At 37.6% G+C, this 21,593-nt stretch overlaps 1 protein-coding gene across 8 annotated transcripts in view; it reads left to right on the forward strand.

Moving 5' to 3' along the window:
• arvcfb (ARVCF delta catenin family member b) overlaps window positions 1-21,593 on the forward strand; it is a 340,912-nt gene that overhangs the window by 56,865 nt on the left and 262,454 nt on the right. For 7 of the 8 annotated variants that reach the window (XM_077601832.1, XM_077601828.1, XM_077601831.1 and 4 more), the window contains one exon: window positions 20,586-20,744. In XM_077601832.1, the coding sequence (XP_077457958.1) occupies window positions 20,586-20,744 (159 nt within the window). Of the gene's footprint in view, window positions 1-7,307; window positions 7,530-20,585; window positions 20,745-21,593 lie in introns of those variants that run through there. The other variant, XM_077601833.1, reaches the window with a different exon arrangement.

Here is a 21,593-nt window from a genome sequence, read left to right on the forward strand (position 1 = left end):
CGGCTTGACCTTTTCAACTTGGAGAATATGAGCACCTGCTATACATTGCTTAGTTTTCTTTTCACGCACACATCTTCATTTGGTTGTATTTTTAGTCTTGATTGTGGGGCAAAACATTCAGGACAACAATGAAGTCAAATTCCTCACAGCTGTTGCTTTAATCTCATAACTTGTGGTGGTCAAAAATTAATTGGATGCACTACAAGAATAAGATGGGAAAATATTTTTACTAGAATCTTTGTAAGGAAGAGTGGAAGAGAAAAACATTTGGTAAAACACACAAAGACGCGCACGTAAATACACAATTTAACAACTTAAAATGATGAATTCAGAGAATTGAATTTTCTTGGGGCTCAGAATGAAAAGTTAAGAATAAAGTAGCATTAAGCACACTCGAAAACCTCATGAATCACTGTGACGACCAACGGCAGTCGAAGGCACAAAAAAGCTGTTCTGTAACTTTATATTTTTTCATATCTTGGAACAAAATGTTCTCAACAAGGCATTTTGTAGCCCGGCTATTTTGTAATTAGAAGCAATTATTAGTAAAGGTAAGACCGTATTACCATATTTTGCAGGTTTAATATACCCCCCCCCCCCCCATTTAATATACCCGGGTATATTAAATGGGGCACAAACGGGAAGGTACGATCCACTACGCACTCTATGCCGTGACGGGGTGCATCAACGTTTTGCAGACTAAAAATACTCACTTTTCAGGTTAAAACTATTTACTGCTGAATAAAGTCTGACTTGGAATTTTATTGAACTTAAGTATCTATAATTATGCCCCCATGAACACCATACAAAGCTTGCCAAAAAAAACTGAGTTGCTGTTTAATATAATATGCCGTATAATATATAATATAATTAAACGGCAGGGGTATATTAAATGGCGCACAAACGGGAGGCTCAATAAAGCAAAAATCATTTAATATACCCAGGTATATTAAACGGCAAAATACGGTATGTTTTTGTTTTTCGACACCGCCAGATCAGCATTGAGTACTACAGACATTACTACATTATTACATATACTCAAACTGGAGGTATAGAAATAGGCTGCTCTTCTGAATGTTACTGTAAAATATTTTTAGCTCATTTAATATTTCTGCATAGCCTCCCAATTAGTTGGGAAACGTACAGCAGACCATGTCGGAGTTAAATTTAATCCGTTTGATAACTGTGCACCCCAAGTGCAAAGTGGCAAAGGCCCCCGAATTCAGAAGCTTTGCCCATAGTCTCATCTCATCATGAAATATAGAAAAATAGATGTCACCAAAGGGAAATGAAAACATTATGAATAATCTAGTAGTTGCCATCTTTCCAAAGTCTATCAAAAAGCAGGCGGCACTTTTCCTCTTCAGCAAGTTGGGCCCATCTGAATAGTAAAATAATTCCTGGTAATCATCAGTCTGCCACTTTTCTAACAGGATTTTCTACTGGATCATTTCAGCGTTTGTTGCATGCTGCGGGTCGTCTTCTGGAAAAATCGAAAAGTTCTGTGGCAGTGTTTGATGTGAGGGCCCACTCCTTTTTATTCTGTCTTTTCCTCAGGCTCACCCTCTGTGAATCAATATTTGTAGATATGTAGGGCTTGAGAAATGGCTTTGTTTTGAGGTCATAAAGAAATAATGACATAATGACTCGGACTGGTAAAGTATGAACACAGACTAGCTGGGGAGAATGCTTTAATGGATGGTTGCAATTGATGAAGGGGCAGCAAATGCTGGTATTTTGTTTTGAAGGAGTGTGGGTCTTGTTGGACACACAATTGGGTGGTGTTAGGTCATACCAGATGGCAGGATCTCGATACAGGCCATGTTTACTGCAGAAGACTTTTGTTTGCTCTTGGGGTATCCCACATCATTCATAAATATGTTGTTAAAGATTGTTTTATCAATGGGTGCAAGTGGAAAGAGCATTATTGTTGTTTTTTATATTGTGTGTAGTATAATCTCACGAATTGGATTGGATTGGATTGGATAACTTTCTTCATCCCGTATTCGGGAAATTTCGTTGTCTTCGTAGCAAGAGGGTGAGGATGCAGAAATAGGAAAGGCATTTTAGACATAAATAGATAGGTAATAAGTAAGTTAATAAATAAATACATGAATAAATACATAAATAAATAAAAAGGTTGCTGAAATATACATGGAAATGGAGTAATAATTATGTTTAAAATAGTTTCATCACCACCCAGCAATTATTCAATAATGATATTGACATCACTTATTTTCCAGGTGTTGCGATGTTTTTTCTTTTTCATTTGGAAAAAAAAGAAAAAAAAACAGTATTTTTAGTCAGTCAGTTGTACTTGTAAAGTTAACGGTTTTGGTTCAATGTGCTTGAATCTATGACATCTGATCATGAGTATATGGTCTATTACTATCAATTACTATAACAATTACATATACAATGCCTTGTATTTTGTACACCTGCATTGGGATGTTCCATTCTTATATGATTTCAGTCCACCTTTGCTGTGATTTACATTCAAAAGGCAGCACTGACTAATAATACATTTTAAAAGACAGCTCAACCCCATATAAATGAAAAGTGCAATGTAGTATATTCAAGATGTGTATTACTAGAACAAACCCGCCGTTTTTTGGATTTTTTTCTGTCTCTGTTAGCTGTGGATCACGAGCAGGTGTTCTTTCACCTCCCCTCCCCCTTTTTTCGCACCCCCCTAACTCCGTCCTGAGTCACTGCTGGCTCCCGTCTCGACTAATGCAGCCTCAAAATTGTTCCTTCACCGTGTGGTCACTGTCAGATATAATGATTCCATGTCTTCTTTTTTCTTGCGCTGATGAAATTAAAGGCATTTAGACGCAGTATGTTGCGAAGCTGAAGAGATGCTGACACGCAGCCATGTAGCGTTTTGACAAGAGAAGTAGTGCAATAATGAGGTGGCAGTCTTATTATTATGCTAGAGCTGCAGTTTCTCTTTGCATATTCAGGGCCGTTTTATTCAACATTTTGTGCAGCTGCATTCATTCCTTACCACATTGTGCCTGATAACACCATCACTTGCCCCTACTAGTTTGTAACAAGGGCTTTGCAATGAGTCAATCACATTTAATTATACAGCCTTTAATCACACGGGCGTCTCAAGTGTTTCATTGGCCCACAGTTGGCGGGGGGGAAAAAATCAAGTTCCCTTGATATAAACCCTCCAAGGAAATATCCAAAACCCCATTGGGTGAAAATTGAGAAACCTTAGCTAGGTTAGATGGAATTTCAAGTAGGCGACATTGATCTTACGGAAGATCTAAAACAACATGGAAGTCTGTCTGATAAGATTCAACTCAGTTAAGCTTTGATATATGTGGCCATGATATGTTGAATTTGCTCAGATGCATATAAAAAAACAACTCACAAAAATAAATAGGTGCCCCATCATACTGTTTTGTTACCTAGGTCTACAATGTCTTCTGTGTCTGTTTTGCTACTGCAACCAAGGACATTTCCTGAATACAGGATGAAATAAAGTTCTAATCTGATCAACTGGGATCAACATGTATTTAACTTTGACCAAATACATGACTTGTTTTGACAATTCTGACTTCGGTCAACATCAAAATCCAACCCTGAAACTGTTATTTTTAAATAACGATATCAGTTTGGTCATTTCACAGCAACATATTCCAAGTTAGGAGAGAAAACACAATGCTTGGATGAAGCTGCAATCTATTTGTGTCATGTCATTACATTCAAAAGTATTCAAACATCTGCGGTAATCAATTTATAAATAAGGATTTGGTCCGGGTAGCTGTAATTCTCTTTGGATCTTCCTTTCCCAATTAACAAAGATATTCGGTGTAATTCTTTCCTGCAACTTTTTAGATATAACATGCAAACCCTGACCCAGATTTGAACCGATGCTCTATAACAAATATCGCAAGCCGTGACCTCTGCCCTGACAAATGTTCTCATGGAGGAAAAGGCCAAAGAATCCCACAGACACACATTAAAAGTGTAACAGGACCCATCACGAGCCACAAAGGGGAAAACTAATATCTTGTCCTACCTTTTGACTTCTAGTCTTGTGCAATAATAAGTCCTTCATAATAGTTCTACAAATAACCAACTCATTAAACTGTTTTTTCAATAGGTAATATGGTGTAAATTCTTAATGGATTAAAGCAGTGTCTGCAAATGTAATGATCATAGTTTTATTTCTTTTGCACCGCTTTTGAGATCAATTTGTTGAATAATCTTGTCATTTCTTACTGTGATCACTATCTTCCGTTTGGTTCTGCTTTTAGCGGTCTGCTTTCTGGCATTTTATCTATAGCTCATATATGCTCCACCCCCATTTATTCTGCATCTTGGGACCTCTTCAGGAGGCCCTTCAGGGGAAGGTCAGACTTTTTATGAAGCGTCCCTCAAGCAGAAAAACAATCATATGCCTCTGTTTCCCCCCTTTCTCTTCCATTCAAAGTATGAGGCAGTATATGTAGGCTAATGTCGGGGCCTGGGGAAAGCATGTCTCTGGCTCCACTTGCGTGTTTCGTCGAGAACTTTCTTTTGAAGGATTAGCCTACTTCCTGCTGCTGGAAACTGTTGGGATGTCAGCGAGAGCATCGATCTGCCATCATGGAACCATCTGTCTCTGACTGCCTTTTGGGATTAATGATTCCCTCCGACAGCTCTTTAGTAGGCCTCTTTTAGAGGTGGCTGGCCATTAAGATTACGCTGACATGTGGCAGTGCGAGGACTTGGCACGAGATATTGTTTAATTCCTCAGATGCGAGTCATTACAATCATACAAAGTAGAACTTAACACAGTGGTAGGATATCCAGACAGGGGAGGTGTATATTTTAATTGGATTATGATTCAGTACCCTTTTGACTCTTATTTGGGGTTAATATAGAGCAAGGGTGTCAGACTTGGGTTGGTTCGCGGGCCGCATTAATGTCGACTCGATTTCATGTGGGTCGGACAATTTTAGATATAATATTCAGATGGTTTTTATATAAATGGATAAAAATAACTGGATTAAAAGCCCTGAATATCCATTTTTTATAGATCTAAAACACTGTTTATTTTAGCTTTTTTATATATATATTTTTAGATTTTACAAAATAATTTTTGAACTAAAAACACAGAAAAAAATGATTAAAAATTTATTTTTATAAATTTATTATTTTAACTGGATCAAAAGTCCTGAATATTCAGTTTTTTATAGATCTAAAAAAATGTTTATTTGAACTTTTTTTCTTAGTAAGGGAAAATCTCTTTTAATCATTATGTTCCATATTAAAGTGGAAAATAAAAAATATTTTTATATATTTTTAGATTTTACAAAATGATTTTTGAACTAAAAACACAGAAAACATGGATGAAAAAATTGCAATTATTGATTTAACATGGATGAAAAAAATGCAATTATTGATTTAAAAGGGGGAAAATCAGGAAATATAATATACATCTATAATCTTCATTTTAATTTGATCCTAAAACAGAAAGTCGGCACTCATGATTTACTTTCCCGGGCCACACAATATGATGCGGCGGGCCAGATTTGGCCCCCTGGCCGCCACTTTGACACCTGTGATATAGACCAAGAAAGCCAGTGTATCAAACTTGAATACTGTGGTATCTCTACTTACAAAATGAATTGGTTCCATAATTGGGATCTTGGATCTTGTTTTCGTATTTTGGAAGAGTAATTTGCACATCAAATGATTTCGTAACCTGAAAATTTCGTATGTAGAACAATACATAAGTAGAGGTACCACAGTATGTCTGTTTTTTTTTCAGCGTTCTCTCACAAAGCATGTTAAGGTTTTTTGTTTTACTGAGGACGGCCGTTATTGACCTGCAAGTAGTTGAAGAAATCAAAGGTCTGGCAACTGATTAAAACAATGTTCTGAAACTTACAACAGTTGTACTTATTGCTGATGGCTTGAGTCCAGGGAGTAAAATAAAACGTAGCACTATAGAGGTAAAAATGAAAGTCCAAACCACTGTAAGTTGACCGACTTTGGCTCGACGACAACCCTCGCTACTCGCAGCGTCTGCTGTAGCAGCTGCAGCCGCACACAAACATTATGCTAACCAGAGGCGAGAGTTCAGCCAAAACCAGGATGAGAACGCCCCAAAATGGAAAGACAAATGTCTTCCATGCATTCTTTGTGCTGCCAGCTCGCCATGCAGACAACCATTTGTGGAGTTTAATGAAGGCATTTAGACGATCAGTGGTGGCTGTCATATGTCATTACATGGGATGGCACAGTCTTGTTTCTCATCTTCTATTGGATATGCACTCTTCACGTTCCCAGAGGAGACACTTGTGAACAATGGAATGATGCGCTTGTTCTCACATTCCATGGACTCCTTTGAGCTATCCAGCGAGTCTCCACTGCATATGTGGCCGTGACTACATAATAACTACAGGGGGTCGATATATAAATAAATGAAATACCATCTTGTCCCATAACAATCTTGATGTAAAATAGTTTGCTTGACAGTGAAGCGTGTCAAACTCAGCCATAAAAATGGAGGGGAAAGAGGTAGCCATTTTGTTGTCCGGTTACTATCCAGTGTATAGGTGCTGGATTATTATGCTCAACAGCACTTTGGCCAAAATGTATTTATTTTGTTTTTAAACATGTCATCATTCAAGCATTTTTTCGTATTTTCATATGAAATCATGGCAAAGCTGTCTGAGCAATGTAATTAATTTAACTTTTATTGATTATCTTAGTACAAATAATAAATGACCTGGTGTGAAGGCTGGAAAATTGTTTTTTTTATGTTCGGACTTTCTTTCCTATATCTCACATAGGGTATTTTACTGTAAATATATGCAGTGTACAATAATATTTCAAGGCTTTAAGTTTTTATAACAAATCTTGGCTTTAACTACACATCGTCTATCCTCCAAGAGTCTTATTCAAAAGCATAACGACCCACTAACGAATCAGAAAAACAAAATATCAGTAGTATTAGGTCAGGCCTGATCCAAACTTTTCTGAACAACGGATGATTTTTGTAGTTTTGGATGTATCGCTTTGGTGGTGCAGATTTTTCATTGACAAATAATTTGCATAGTTGCAAAAATTGCAAGTTGGTTCTCTAAAATATGTTTATACCAGCATGGACAGAGACTTGCACATTGGACTGGAGGGATGACCTTCAAAGGAAAAGCTTTTTTTTTATTGTTGTTGTTGTTGCCACATTGTAATGTGAAAATTACTGTGGGCCTGTGCAAAGAGTGATCTGGAACTACATTGCCTTCCACAAAGCCAAATCAAAAGTTTACGGGCAGCAGGCTGGCGTAATGTCTGTAACCTTCTAACTTTGAACTGCCGCTGCCACAAATGACTACTGTGTGACCTACTATGCAATGAATTCTTCTGTTCATCATGCTTATTATCTTCAATCGTGAACATTGCACCGTTTCGACTCGAGCTTCTTCTCCCTACTTTGGATACCCTACTTTTTCCTATCTGTTTAAATTTCACAGATGATGGCGGTGTCACCATATCACTCAGTGGATCATTTTTATCATTTCAAAGTGAGTCATGCATAATAATCCAGTGCAAAAGTGTGCGGAACTCAAAGTTGATGATGTAAACGTTTTTTTTTATTATCGGGTGTTAGTACTTGGGATAGACAATGTGATTACTTGGTTATTTTTTCCAACGTTGCCAGTGGCTGAACAAGTTTTGTGTAAAAATGTCAGTTTTGCAGCTTCCATCGAGTTAAGTTTGAGAAAGGAAGCGAAAGAAAACATGCTAATGGCACAGCATCCGGCTAAATAATGTCTACATATGTTGTCCTTTCAGATATGAAAAAGAATGATTTATGTACGTTGTGTGTCGATTTACAGCTCCTCCAATAAGTTGTTCATGAATCAACAGTATTTGGCTTCACCTTGCATAAAAATGTTAAGTTTGTTTGGTCCTGATTTCGCTTCTGGAATATGCTGTACTATTGTTGTTCCAGTTTATCATAAATCACATGTCAATCTAGATTTAGAGTACAGATTATTAGCATTTACTTACTAATGGTTGCAAAAAAGAGATGGTTAGAAGTACTTTTTTAAATCCAAGCATTTGCAAGCATGCCATCCATAACCGTAAAAAAAATACTGTATTGCTTTATTTAGCTGAATCTGAAAATCTCGTGCTCGTCTCAGATTGTTTGATTTTATACTATAATTTTGCAAGGATGGTGTTCCATGGACATTTCTGCTGGAGCTGTTTGAGTCCTGTTATTTTATATGACAGGCATGTCATTCAGACTGTGACAGAGTAATTTCTCAGAAGTTGTGACATTTCATTCAAGCTGTATGTCTCTCTATTAATTTGTTTTGACACCACAGATGCATAATCTAGTTGCTTTGCCCAGCGTGGATCAATGTTGATGGTTCCACGCTGTATAAACTGACTGTGTAAATATGAAGTGTACTAATCCTCTTTGGTATTGTTGTGCATTTACCCAGGAAATTGATCTTTTATAAGTTACCGTAAGGGTGAGCCTTTCCTGGAAAACTACAGAAATTAGGGTGACAATTGCACTCATTGCTCATTGGTTTCTTTGTGGACTGATTTGTCAATGCTTCTGTGATTTCATTGAATGTGTCCAATGGCTGACTCATTGTGCATTTTCTCATAGGTGCAGAGAATAGAGGCTTTTTGTAAATCTGCACCTACTGGGGCATAAATGAGCTCAAATGAGTTAAGATTCACCTTATGGTGACCCCGTCCTGTCTCGTTTCAGACTTACTTTTGTAGTCCGGTAGGTGCGATTGCGTCAATTAATGAGCAGATGAGGAAACCACTCAATGGTTGGTATGAAAGAAGTGCTAGCATCTTTGGAAGGGAGGAAGTAATGGAACATAATATAGTGAAAATGTCACCACCGTGTCATCATGCATGGCTCGGGATTCCACAGCATTGCTGTCTAATCCCCATAACATGTTTAGAGCCTTTGCTGATCTGCAAAAATAGCAACAAAGTATTTGTCTCAGATGGCTATGCGAAAGTTTTTGCATATTTTAGCTTACTGTTTCAGCAATTAAAAAATGTTTATGCAAGATGGAAGGAAATTCACATTTTGTTTCAGGAAAAGATGGAAAGGTTTCGGAAATCACGGTAAAAATAAGTCTTACCCTGTGTTGGGGGGAAAAATATTTTGCAAAAATGTATCCCAGTTCTTTTAATAAAAAAAAAATTTTAATTGAGGATCATTTCTAATATTTTTCAATTATTTAATGAGTTTGGTCGATTTTTTTTTTCTCCTTTTATTAAAAACAGGACATTTGAAATGGAAAAAGTTGATTTGCTGTGGCGAACCGTGACAGGATAGTACAGTATAGTAGAAAGTAGTATAGTTGTGGGACCTATTTAAGAATATTTTGTCTTTAAAAGAGTTAAAGAAAGGTGTTAAATGTTGTGGGAATTGGACATGGATTTTTTTTTCCCTGTCAATTAAATTCCAAACGTTTAGCTGTAGTATTTACAAATCACCCTTTTTGGCCTCTTTGTTCACTACTTCACTGGCTTGTTAAACTTGTTCCATCATTCTGAGGGTTTGTGATTTCTTCCTCAGGCCAGTGGACCAAATGGCCTTTCGTCAAAGGAGTCCAGTGCAGGATTTTCTCCCTCATTGGGGCACGTGTAGAGGCCCCAGTGGGGCATGCAACAATATGCTTGATATAAAATATTTTAGGACATTCTGGCATGAGTCAATCCATTTCAGCCAGCTTTAAATTTTGATTTTAAAGAATGCGGTTATTGGAAAAGGCAAAAATAAAGCTCTACAGAATGACCATCCATTCTGCTAAACAGTCTGAAAAAGGTAGTTGTTCCCTTAATCATTAGCAAATGTTGTTTCAGTAACATTTATTGCCATAATTGTATACACAGGATTTTATTTCAAGTTTGTGTAAAATAATACTTGACATTTTCTTTTTGTGCATGCATTTACGTATTTGAAATCATTTCCCTTAATGAATAACCCTTCTATACTTTGAAATGGAGGGGGAAAAAAAGTTAAAACGATAAATTAAAAGTAGTTAGTAGTAGTAAAAAAAGAAAGTTCTTTACCCAGATTGATTTAGTGCCAGTCACAGAATATTATCACATAGTGAGCAATGACTTCCACTTAAAGAACGCAACAAAAGATGGCATTGTTTCCTCAAAGCACCTTTGTATGAAGTCCACATTCCTGTTGAGGAAAATGCTCCAGCCATTAAAGCACAGGATGTTACTGTATTGTAGTTAATGCTGTTGTTGTCAATCCTGCCATTCCCATGCCATGCTTTTGTTATCTCTGCAGTTCAGTGTGAAAAGGTCTGTCCCTTTTTTTCAGCAGTATAATGCTTACAAAAGACATGTGGGCACATCCAGTTTTTGCTGAGGGAAATTGTGGTTTTATGTATAAAAGCTGACTATTGTATTCTCATGAATAGTGAAAGGAAATGCTTTGCTTGTCCTGCCGTTTTTCAGTTTTTTGGATCATTTGTTTGTTTTCCCATAGGTCAATATTTATAGTACAATACAATCCACAACAGTATTCTTTTGAATTCTTCACTTATCATATTTTTTGGACCGTAAGGCACACCAAATTATATGGCGCGTCACCAATGGACGTGTTAATTTTCATAAATAAGATGCACCTCAATTTGTGCATCAAAATACTGCATTTGTCGCATAATATAGGCTGATTGAACACTCCAAATTGTCCGTGAATGGTTGTTTGTCCATACGGGCCCTGCGATTGGCTGGCAACCAGTTCAAGGTGTGCTCTGTTAATTTGTGTTTAAATCACTTCACTGGAGCAGCATAATACAGTGATTCTCCAACAAAAACGCATTGCAAGGCACCCTATTAATTTTGTGATTTATATTTTTTTGTTGCTTAAATTGGATTTTAATTATGTCTTATTAGCCGAAAAACACATTAAGGACATACATCATTCTTACTAATCTCAAAAACATAGTTATTTATAGAGTTCATGTAATTATGATAGTTTACGATGATCTTTCCAAAACATTCCTTTGGACCTGCATCCAATTATGTGGTGGTCGAATTTGGAGCTCTCCTTGCACACATTTCGAATTTGCACAGCTCTCGTTGAACCCTTCGCTGGCCCCTCTCTCCTACTTCTGACAAAGCTCTCTGAAAAATTGGTCTGGCTGTCGTCATCACACACCCTCTATTTTAAGCCCTAAAACAGAGGCGCACTCCCCCTTGAGTGGACCATACTCTCTGTGTGGGCCATAGTGTAGGCCTTTGCTCACTCAAGACAGCTCCCAACAGCTGTTGCAAAGGTAATTTCAGAAATAATCTCTAAAACTATGCGCCTTGCCTACTTCTCCGTTTTAGTAACACCCAATGTGTAAAGATGATGCTCATTAAAGGGGGTGTTCACTGCTAGTCATTGCTGTCATGATTTCTTTTAACTTAAGACTGTCAGTTTTCCATTTTGCTTTAAACATCACCATATTACCTTATTGCAGAGTAGCTCCGTCTGTCCCACTGCTATACTTTTTCCCAACAAAAATATGAATAATAATTTGTGGTTTCCAACCACTTCTAGTTTGCTATTTTATTCACGAGTTTATTTTCCCGGACCCAGGGTGTGGCAGCATTCCACAGTGGGCAGACAACAGGAAAACAACAAAAACCCACTTTTCCTTCCTGTCTCTAGGTTGCGTGACCAGTCTCAACATATAGTATATTTCTCCAGAGCAGTCATAACACGGATGACATTTCCTTTCCAAGCTATCACTTGGTCACGCCAAGATCTGGGAGACCATGTGTAACACGTACAGTATGTTTTAACTGTGCTGTGTCCGGTTAATTGGTCACTCAGTTCAAAGAAAACTGTGTTTCGAAAACCTCAAAGTGAATCTTATCTACCAACATAAGCATGTATTTTAGTCCAAGGCCATTAAGTGTTTTGTAGACCAGGATTAGCATTTTATTGCCTATCATTTGTTTCACAAGAAACTAGTGTATTGTTTCATAATTGGTCTTTCCATTAGTTATGTTTGATCCGATACTCGGTATCAGCACCGGCGCCCGATACGGCTATTTTTGGAGTTTAGTCATAAGATCAGATCCAATCCAGTAGTCACTTATGTTTTTAGTTCTATCGTGGTTTTGTCCGTTGAGAGGGGCTACATCTCTTTAGAAACTAATGGCAGTACCAGATCGTCGTGTAATTTCGTAAACAAAGTATTTCTCGGTTTTAATACAAACAGTAATTTATCATTTAGAGCAGGGGTGTCAGAATGTCAAGACTCGGGTTGCTTCGCGGTCCGCGTTAACGTCAACTCGATTTCATGTGGGCCGGACCATTTCAGATAAACTTAGATAGATTTTTTATAAATGGATTAAAAGAACTGGATTAAAATCCCTGAATATTCAGTTTTTTATAGATCTAAAACAATGTTTATTTTAGCTTTTTTTTATATTTTTAGATTTTACAAAATGATTTTTGAACTAAAAACACAGAAAAAAATGATGAAAAAATTACAATTATTGATTTAAAAAGGGGAAAATCAGCAAATTTAATATACATCTATACTCTTCATTTTAATTTGATCCTAAAACAAAAAGTCGGCACTCATGATTTACTTTCCCGGGCCACACAAAATGATGCGGCGGGCCAGATTTGGTCCCCGGGCCGCCACTTTAACACATGTGATTTAGAGGTTACATCATAATTTGCATTATTGTTACCGGCATTAAAAGGGCATCCGTTTGACAATGTTATCGGCCAAACATATCTTGAGAAAAATTGGATTGAATCGGAAGTCAAAAAGTAGGTATTGGGAAATCCCTAGTTTCCATGTATTTGTAAAGACTGCAGCATTCTCTCTCAGATGCAGCTTCCTGACTGATTTTTTTTCTTGAGACTTATAAATACGCATACACAATCGTCCAATCTACAAAAAATGAATCCACGGATAGCTTTTTGTCTTGTTTGGACTTGTTTGTTTTAGGATGTTATCACTGACGGCTATTTTGTGTCAAAATCATGTTTACCGTCTTGCCACATCTTCTAAACTCAGCTTTTCCTGTTGCACGGGAAGCTCCATCAGCTGATGAAGTTTGCCGGTGTTTTGTCATGGGCAGAAATGCATGTGTTTCCTTGATTAAAGCCCGGACAGGGGGTTTGCAGCCAGATGTTGGGCTTGCAGCTGCTTGGCCGTGCAAGAGGGGGAACTGCACAGCAAGGCAACCTTGCCACAAAGTGGGGCTTAGCCCGACATTGAGAGGAGATTATCCATATTTTGTCTGCATCCTCATCGTCCTCCCAACCACCTGCAGAGTAACACAGGCTCCTAGTTTGTATAGTGCATTCCATAGAAATAAAACATGACTTTATTCATGCAGGCCTTAACATATCCACACCTGTGAGACCCCTTCAAATCCAGAACATATTTCTCTCTCAGGAGATTCACGTTCATTCAAACAACAAACAATAAATACAAAAGGATCCACTCATTCTCATTTAGCCCATTCTGTCTTTTACATCAGCCCATACCGCTTTCAGCTTGGATTTGGCAAAAAAGCTCTACTCTCCATTCATAGTATAGTCTCTCCAGAGCGCTGACATGATTATTTTAAGTACAGTGCTCTTGATATTCTTAAATCATCAAACAAATACTCGGGATTAAAACCGTGGTGTAGAAAAACAGCTTCAAACATACTATTTATTTGCATACGCCGAGTCCGTTGCAAACTGTTGGCTCTGCAAAATGGGACATAAAAAAGGAGAAAATTATATTTCAGATATCCCTTTTACATATTCATGGTCAGCTCAGAGCTTTTAAATTAAGCCACAGAGATCCTTAATTGCTGCATCCGTGACACACATGCGTACGATTGCAGTTGCACGCAGATCATTAGTAGCAGATTAAGTATATGGTACTTTTCTAGATTGATCTTTAATGAAACGAAAGACAGTGGAGTTTCCCTTTTTCTGTATTCTGCTACTGAATTATTCTCATTAGAACCGCTGAAATGGCAGTGTGGGTTGGAGTGAGATGAAGTGCACACTGTGTGTACTCTGGTTGACCCACCCATGTCAGATTGTGGTTGAGTGTTATACAAATTTAAAGCAACTCTATGGGAAGACTGCTGCATGCCTCTATTATTATCTAACTTTTCTATCTACAGAAAACCGCCGACTGGGTTTTTCGTTTTGTAGTAGCGGATGAATATCTTGAAACAGTTGAGCTGCGATGTTCAAACCAAATCAACATAACATTTCAACAGCTAATTCTGTTCCTGCGAATCACAAGTTTTAAGATTTCTTCAGCTCCTATAGAGCCTGGCTAGGTCCTTGCAAATGTTCTTTTTTTCTTCTCCAATTTAACAGTTCATATATGTATAGGTAAGGAATAATTGGACTGCACCATGTTTATTATCTCTTAATTGGGAGACCCATAGGCAGCAGCTGATCTGTCTTTTATTGGGGTGGGTGTCAAGGGGTATGTCGCTTGACTTAACCAGAGAGATGAACATATGCATGTCCCCTTTCACAACTCCCTAAATCTCAGCAAGACCTCAGATGAACTTTGCTATGGGCCAACCTTACATTCCCAATGTTTCTGCACACTTTATTGTTACCACCCAACACGCATACCTACACTTTGCTGACAAAATCATGCTGACAGGGATCCGGAGGCTGTGGGGAGGAGCACTACTACTACTACAAACAACCCTCCCTCTGGGAAGTTAAGCATGTGCAATGGCAACAGACCCAGAAAATGTGGACTGCAGCAAGCTACCGCAAATATGCTTCCACGCTCTGAATTATTCTTCTCCGTCTTTCCTTCATTTCCGCACTCACTGTTCAAACGCTTATGAATTGCCATTACCCTTGAAAATAACCCTTGTATTTCCTGTCTTTGAAATCCGATTGAAGTGGGACGTTTTGTTGTCCTTTTAGTCGTCCTACTATGCTTGTTTGAATTTGTGTTTTTTTTTGCATTGATTCTATTAGGTTCAGCACTTGTCTGTTTGTTTTTAAACCAAAAAGGACTGTAGTGAGAAATAATGAAGGGTTGCTACAGAATGAAAGCGAGAGAGCAAGAGGCTGAGTTTTGGCTCAAAGCCAGTCACGAGAGGAAAGATTACCTCCATTGGCTTCATCTTGGATTTTCTACTTCTCTCTTCTGGTTTATTTGCCTTCCTCTGCTAGCACATTTCATTTCTTTAACAGTCCCTCAAAAGTATTTTGTAGCCATGAATGTTCAGGTACCATAATCCACAAAGTCAGCTGTAAAGAGTCTAAAATAGTCGAGGACTGACTTAAAAATTGGACTCAATACCACTTCATTTCATGGCATGTTTTCCTATATATCTTTTTTAGGGCTTTTGCCATGCATTGTCAACTCTCTACTTCTTCTTCCTCTGGTTGTTTTTCTTGAGCTCTGCTTCATCTCACAACCGTCTCATGTTTTGACTGGATTTTTGAATCGCACATTTCCAATTCATTTTTTTATTAATTTGTAAGTCTCTTTGCAAAGCATGCTCCTTGTCTCCTATACTGTTATTTTAACTTCATCATGTGATCTTTTTTTTGTCAAAAGGGCAGGTGGTTAAACATTATGTGCCACTTGGAAGTTGGGTGATCCAAGTTCGTCAGGGGATCTTTTCCGGATAGTTAATTGTGTAAGAACCATGTAATGATTGCTGGCATGTCTGAGGAGTGAAATCCTGTTAGTCACTGCACAGGGGTTAGGCTAAAGACTGAGCAGTTGTCTGCTTGTGCGTGCATTAGTGTATCTGTAAAAGAAGGAAGGTGACTCTTATCTCCTGGCTTGGCACAGCCAGGTGGTGTAACCAATTCTCAAGCTGACCTCTATACTGGACTATGAACACATGGTGGAAATGGGATGAAGGATTTCTCAATGAATCAAAGTCTTTTGTGCAACACAACAACAGGTTCATGGAATCACAATATTGAAAATATATGGTACACATAGTCACTTTATTGGTTTTTAGGCAATTTCCTCCATGTCCACTTGACTTTGTAACCACCACCTTGACTTTTTAATTGGGTGACGGTGTAGTGTGAGAATGACTGGTTGATCATGAGGGGAAAGGTTGATGGTGCAAATTGGTGGCCTCGCATCTGTCATAATGCCCCAAAGCAATTGTGGCTAAAATTGTTGCTTACCACCATGACCATCTATAACACGTGTCAAAGTGACGGCCCGGGGGCCAAATCTGGCCTACCGCATCATTTTGTGTGGCCCGGGAAAGTAAATCATGAGTGCGGACTTTCTGTTTTAGGATCAAATTAAAATAAAGAGTATAGATGTATATTAAATTTCCTGATTTCCCCCCTTTTAAATCAATAATTGTAATTTTTAAATCCATTTGTTTTTAGTTCAAAAATCATTTTGTAAAATCTAAAAATATATTTAAAAAAGCTAAAATAAACATTGTTTTAGATCTATAAAAAATGAATATTCAGGGCTTTTAATCCAGTTCTTTTAATCCATTTATTTTAAAAAAATCTAAATATTATATCTAAAATGGTCTGACGCCCCTGATCTATAATATCAAACTCACTATTGTAGCTAGCTCTCCAGTTATTTAAATAACAGCTTTTAAAGAAGTATTCCATAGTACTCCTCATATTATTTAAGTTTAGCTTGTTTTGGTACATGATATACTGTACAGTAAACATAAATAAAATACATGTGACAGACGAACCTATGCAGGGATGAGTAATTCTTGAATTGACGTTTTGTTTTTATGATCCTTTTTGTTCCTATTTGTACAGAAGGAATTCCATACCTGCCTTATGTCCACATTTCAGTTATTTCCTGACAAGCCGTCGAACACACGAGTATAGATTGACAGCAAATAGTAGGCTGCTACTAATTGACAGTGTTGTGTAGCTTATCCCCCGGCTTCTTGTTCTACCTCCCCTTTAGCCTTTTAGATGCGCAGCAATCCGTTATAGTTTGGATTAGTCACTTTTAAGATGCCATATGTCCCCTCGTTAGCTGTTGTAATGGCATGAACTCGACATGAGCTCACTCAAGTGTGCTGCATATTAACAGTCATTCAAAGCATATTGAAAAAATGCCTAAAATGCCATTTGGATATCTATTATAAAATGATCCATGTGCATATTGTAGTTTCTACTTAATTATTTTAACGGTACGATTCTCAAAATGCCTTATTCCACAAACAAAAGCGGAGTGCAATAATGTTCGCAGTATTTAAATTATCACACCACTCAAGATTATTGAAATTGTTTAAATTTTATTTCTTGTGTCCTCCTATATATTTTTTTACTGTAAAATTCCAACAGTATGTCAGGATTTGCTCTTATTGTATCCAAAACCATTTTTTTGTTTGTTTTGGGTCATAATATATCATTAAAGTGTATTCCTCAATCTCTAATTTACGTTACAATGATTTAATTCACCCTAACAAAATTGGCACCAGTATCTCCCTCCCTTAAATTTACTTTGCTCAACACATCCTGCCCTTGAGCACCAAAGCATCCTTTCAGACAGGGAAGCTAGGCTATTACTAGACAGCTTTTAATCATTTATTTATAAGTTGGACTGCTAAATTGAACTCCTAAATTCCCCTTACTACAAGCAGAGATGAGTGGAAGCGAGCAGGGAACGCAAACCAGAGGCACAGCGGGAAGCTTGGATCGCGATCCTGTTTGTCAGCGAAAAAAAAAAAACTAAGGATCTCATTCCTATGCGCCCCATGTTTTGCCAAAGGCTCTGGTTCAAACAACTTCAGGATTGTATCTCTTATATTACATGCTCTGACTTAACTGCCTCTTCTTAGGGTACACCCAGTCAACTTTTATTACAAAGGACCCCAAAGTACTGTGAATTTGTAAAAGCTTTATTACTAATGAGCTAACAAGAAGTCTGTCCAAAGCGTACGTCTCGAAGGCAATTCGCACATTGTCAATTAGAGAGTTGTTATTTTTTTTTTTATACTCTTACAATGAATCAAAAACCTTTTAAATAATTTGAAAATGACATTTATAATAAACTGGATGACAATATTATGAATAATTTGTTTATATCTTTATTGCTTTGTACAATGTAATATCATTATTATAGATGTTTTGTTTGTGTTCTTAATCTCTTGATTACTGGGTTATTTAAGAAAATGAACGAAAGCAGCAAGTACTTTGTAAGTAGGAACACAGTGTAACCACTTGTCATATTTTTTCTCGGCTTGCCTACTCAAAATAGACTATTTTGTTGTCTTCTTTGTCTTCTTTTGTGTTCTTGGGTCAGTAATAGAAACTGCAACAAATCCATCAAACTTGCCACACACAGCTTTCTCAATCATTAGTTCTTTTTTGGGGGGCTTTTGAAAGTGTATTGACCTTATTGTGCTCAATTCAGAGGTGTAATTGCCTATTACAGGTTTGATCAGAGCAGGTAAATAGAAAAGTTTCATGTACTTTTTGTTGCTTAAGTAAGGCAAACAAAGAGTAAATTAGTTAAGGTTGACCATCAGTGACAATTGGCACATTTTGCATTTTAAGTACCTTTTTTTTTTGCAACAACCTAAGATAAAACATTTAGGTTCAGTAGAACTGGTCTAGTATTGAGAAGTATTGAGTATGTTCCTTCAAAGTGGATGCTTACATTACAATCTCTTAGAAAGAAAACTGTAGTGTGATAGCCTCGGGTGTTTTTTTTTAGTCAAAGCAGATTGGATTATTGATTTCTCCCTCTTTCCCATTTGAAGAAGTATTATACACAGTCGAAACTAATGTGGATATATATTTTAAATTGTTAAACCACTTTAATTATGGGTGATTTATTGCATTCAAGATTGTTCAGCTTCTAATTCGGCACAATTTACCTTCCTTATCTAGGTTATTAATGGGCATAATGCCAGCTCTGCATTATATTTTTTTTCGGCTTCCATTGTCTTCTCCCTCTCTTCATTGCAATTAATTTTTTATTCCCAGTTATTGCCAGAAAGGATTTTTTTTGTTTCATCAGGAGAACCGTAATTTGTCACTTATGCGCAGAGGTGGCATATGCCAGTGTGCTGTATGTCTGTCTCAGCAGTGACTTTTATTTCAGTTTACATCAGCTGACAAAGCAGTGGGGAGTTAATAAATTCCCACTCACGTGAGTCAGTTGCTTTCTGATTGTTGTACCGTATTTTCACAACTATACGGCGCATCGTATTTTTAGCCGCAGTGTCAATAACGAGTGCTATTTCTATATTTTACACACACAAAGGACGCACCGTTTTTACAGACGCAGCCAGGCATGGCAAAACATACCCTAGCTTAAACATACACGTTACACCCACATGCTAAAAACCCGTTTGATGTTGATGTACACGGGCCACAATCCATTGGGTGTATTGACAAAAGAACTACCCAGCAGTCACTGCACAGTACTTTTTCTACGGGGAAAATAGTAGAGTCGGGGGCTGTTTGCCGTAGTTGTGAGAGCTGTAGAGGATGTTGTACCCTATCGACTGATTTATTTTATTTTATCGTGATAACAATTTTAGTATTGGTCCATATATAAAGCGCACTGGATTATAAGGCGCACGGTCTATTTTGGAGAAAATTTAAGACTTATGTGCGCCTTATAGTCGTGAAAATACGGTACATTCATTCACCCGCGTAGTTGCCACTTCCTTAAAACCCACATACTATATGTTTAAAAACAAATCCTGTTGGAAAGGATCAAAACAAGATCTAGATTGTAGTTTGTCATTCTATTAAGAGACCAAGCTGGCAATAACACAGGCACATTATAAATCCTGGATTGTATTTCATATTGCAAAATGCCCCGGTATCGAAATTTACAGGCTTTACCACGCTGCAATATTTTTAAAAGGAATAAAATGATTCATGATCTTTTTGTAAACCATAACCACAAATAATATTGGGAGATAAAAAATGGTTCGTTCCACATTTACAGTTCACTCTGTTGCAGAGCTCTTTGTGTCACATTTTATGTTCACCCATTTTATTTCACTTTATGCAATATTACATTAGATTACATCATGACTCAGAAAGTGGTAATGGCTGTAAGTGAGTTTGGTTGGCAAAAAATTTGACTTATGCTTAATAGACTCGCAGATAAGGCTTTGTGCATATTACAGTGTCTTCTACTTCTGTTAGCTGACGATCCATTTCTGTTACTGGACTCGGGAGAATACATACGCTTGAAGTTCTGTTGAGAGCACATTTACAGCGCTGTTCTGGTGGAAGCCGATCAGGAACTTTGTAGATGTGGGTCATAAAGGGATCACACACTACGATGCACAGCAGGACCCACCATGGCTGACAGCAGGAGGGCGGACATCTTGGCGTTCAGTTCAAATGGGGCTAGCATCTTATTTATCCTATTTGCTAATTTTATCACATCCGTTTTTCTGTGTTTATTTAAAGATGGGAAAATAACTCCATAAATGTTTTTCTTGGTGATTCTTGTCTGAGCCAAATTTCAAACATTGAGGGAAAAAATAATCTGTAGAGGCAGTGTTTGTGTTTTATGACTTCTCATGTGAAAATGCAAATATACGTAAGATTTCGAAAACGAATAATTTGCCTGATTTGCTTTCTTGTGCAGGAGCAGAGCCCCAGCAACGCCACGTCCCTTTCCACCATGCAGGAGTCGCCAGAAGTGGTGGAGGAGACCGTTACCATAGAGGAGGACCCTGGGACACCTACTTCTCATGTTTCTGTTGTTACTTCTGATGATGGGACCACACGGCGCACCGAAACCAAGGTAAGATCCTAAGAATATTATATCTTGCCTTACAAATTTGGCAGTCTATAAGTGACACCGTTGTATAAGTCATACTTTATATATTAGTTGCACTGGAGTATAAATTGCATTTTTTTGGGAGGTCAGTTTTTTAATTGATCAGAAATTAAGACCAATTGTTATACATTAAAAAGAAAAATAGGAAACACGCAAAATAAGCACCTGCTGATGTAGCTTTAACAGTTTTTGGGATAACTATAGGATTAAAAAACAAACAAACCTAAAAGGCCGTTGGGGGTCTGAGTGGAAAAAACACACATGTAAGTCGAAACTGTAAAAAAAAATGTAACTTATTGTTCGTAGAATATGTTATACTGTATACAAATAATCAACCAAATGAGCAACCTAGCACAGGGCGTTTAAATACTGTCAACTTTCCATATTTAAGTCCAGTGTTTTGCAGGAATTTGTTTGGCTCAGATGTTGAAAACCAAGCATTTGTCGACTGTCTAGTCACAGATTCATGTTGCTCCAGTGGTTCGAGCGACAGGATTTGTTCTTTGTCTCGTCTTTGGGTCAAATTTCCAATTTCCCTTTTATACAAATCTTGATTCTACATTTTGTAGATTCACACAGATGCTAAGAGAAGGGAGGCAAACACTGCGTGGTGATCCCACTCAGTAGAGAGTGTAATTATGAAGCCTAGTCTAATCTCTCATTAGGGCAGCCCAATGCCCTCCAGTGTGTTTACTGTGACGGGACCAGCCACACACACACACACACACACACACACTCTCACATGATTTGATGTAGTCACAAGTTAACTTTTGTAGGGCACTTGTGTGCAGTAAAACACTACTTGCAGACTAT

The sequence above is a fragment of the Stigmatopora argus genome, chromosome 5 (genome assembly GCF_051989625.1).
Source record: "Stigmatopora argus isolate UIUO_Sarg chromosome 5, RoL_Sarg_1.0, whole genome shotgun sequence".
In the NCBI taxonomy this organism is placed as follows: Eukaryota; Metazoa; Chordata; class Actinopteri; order Syngnathiformes; family Syngnathidae; genus Stigmatopora; species Stigmatopora argus.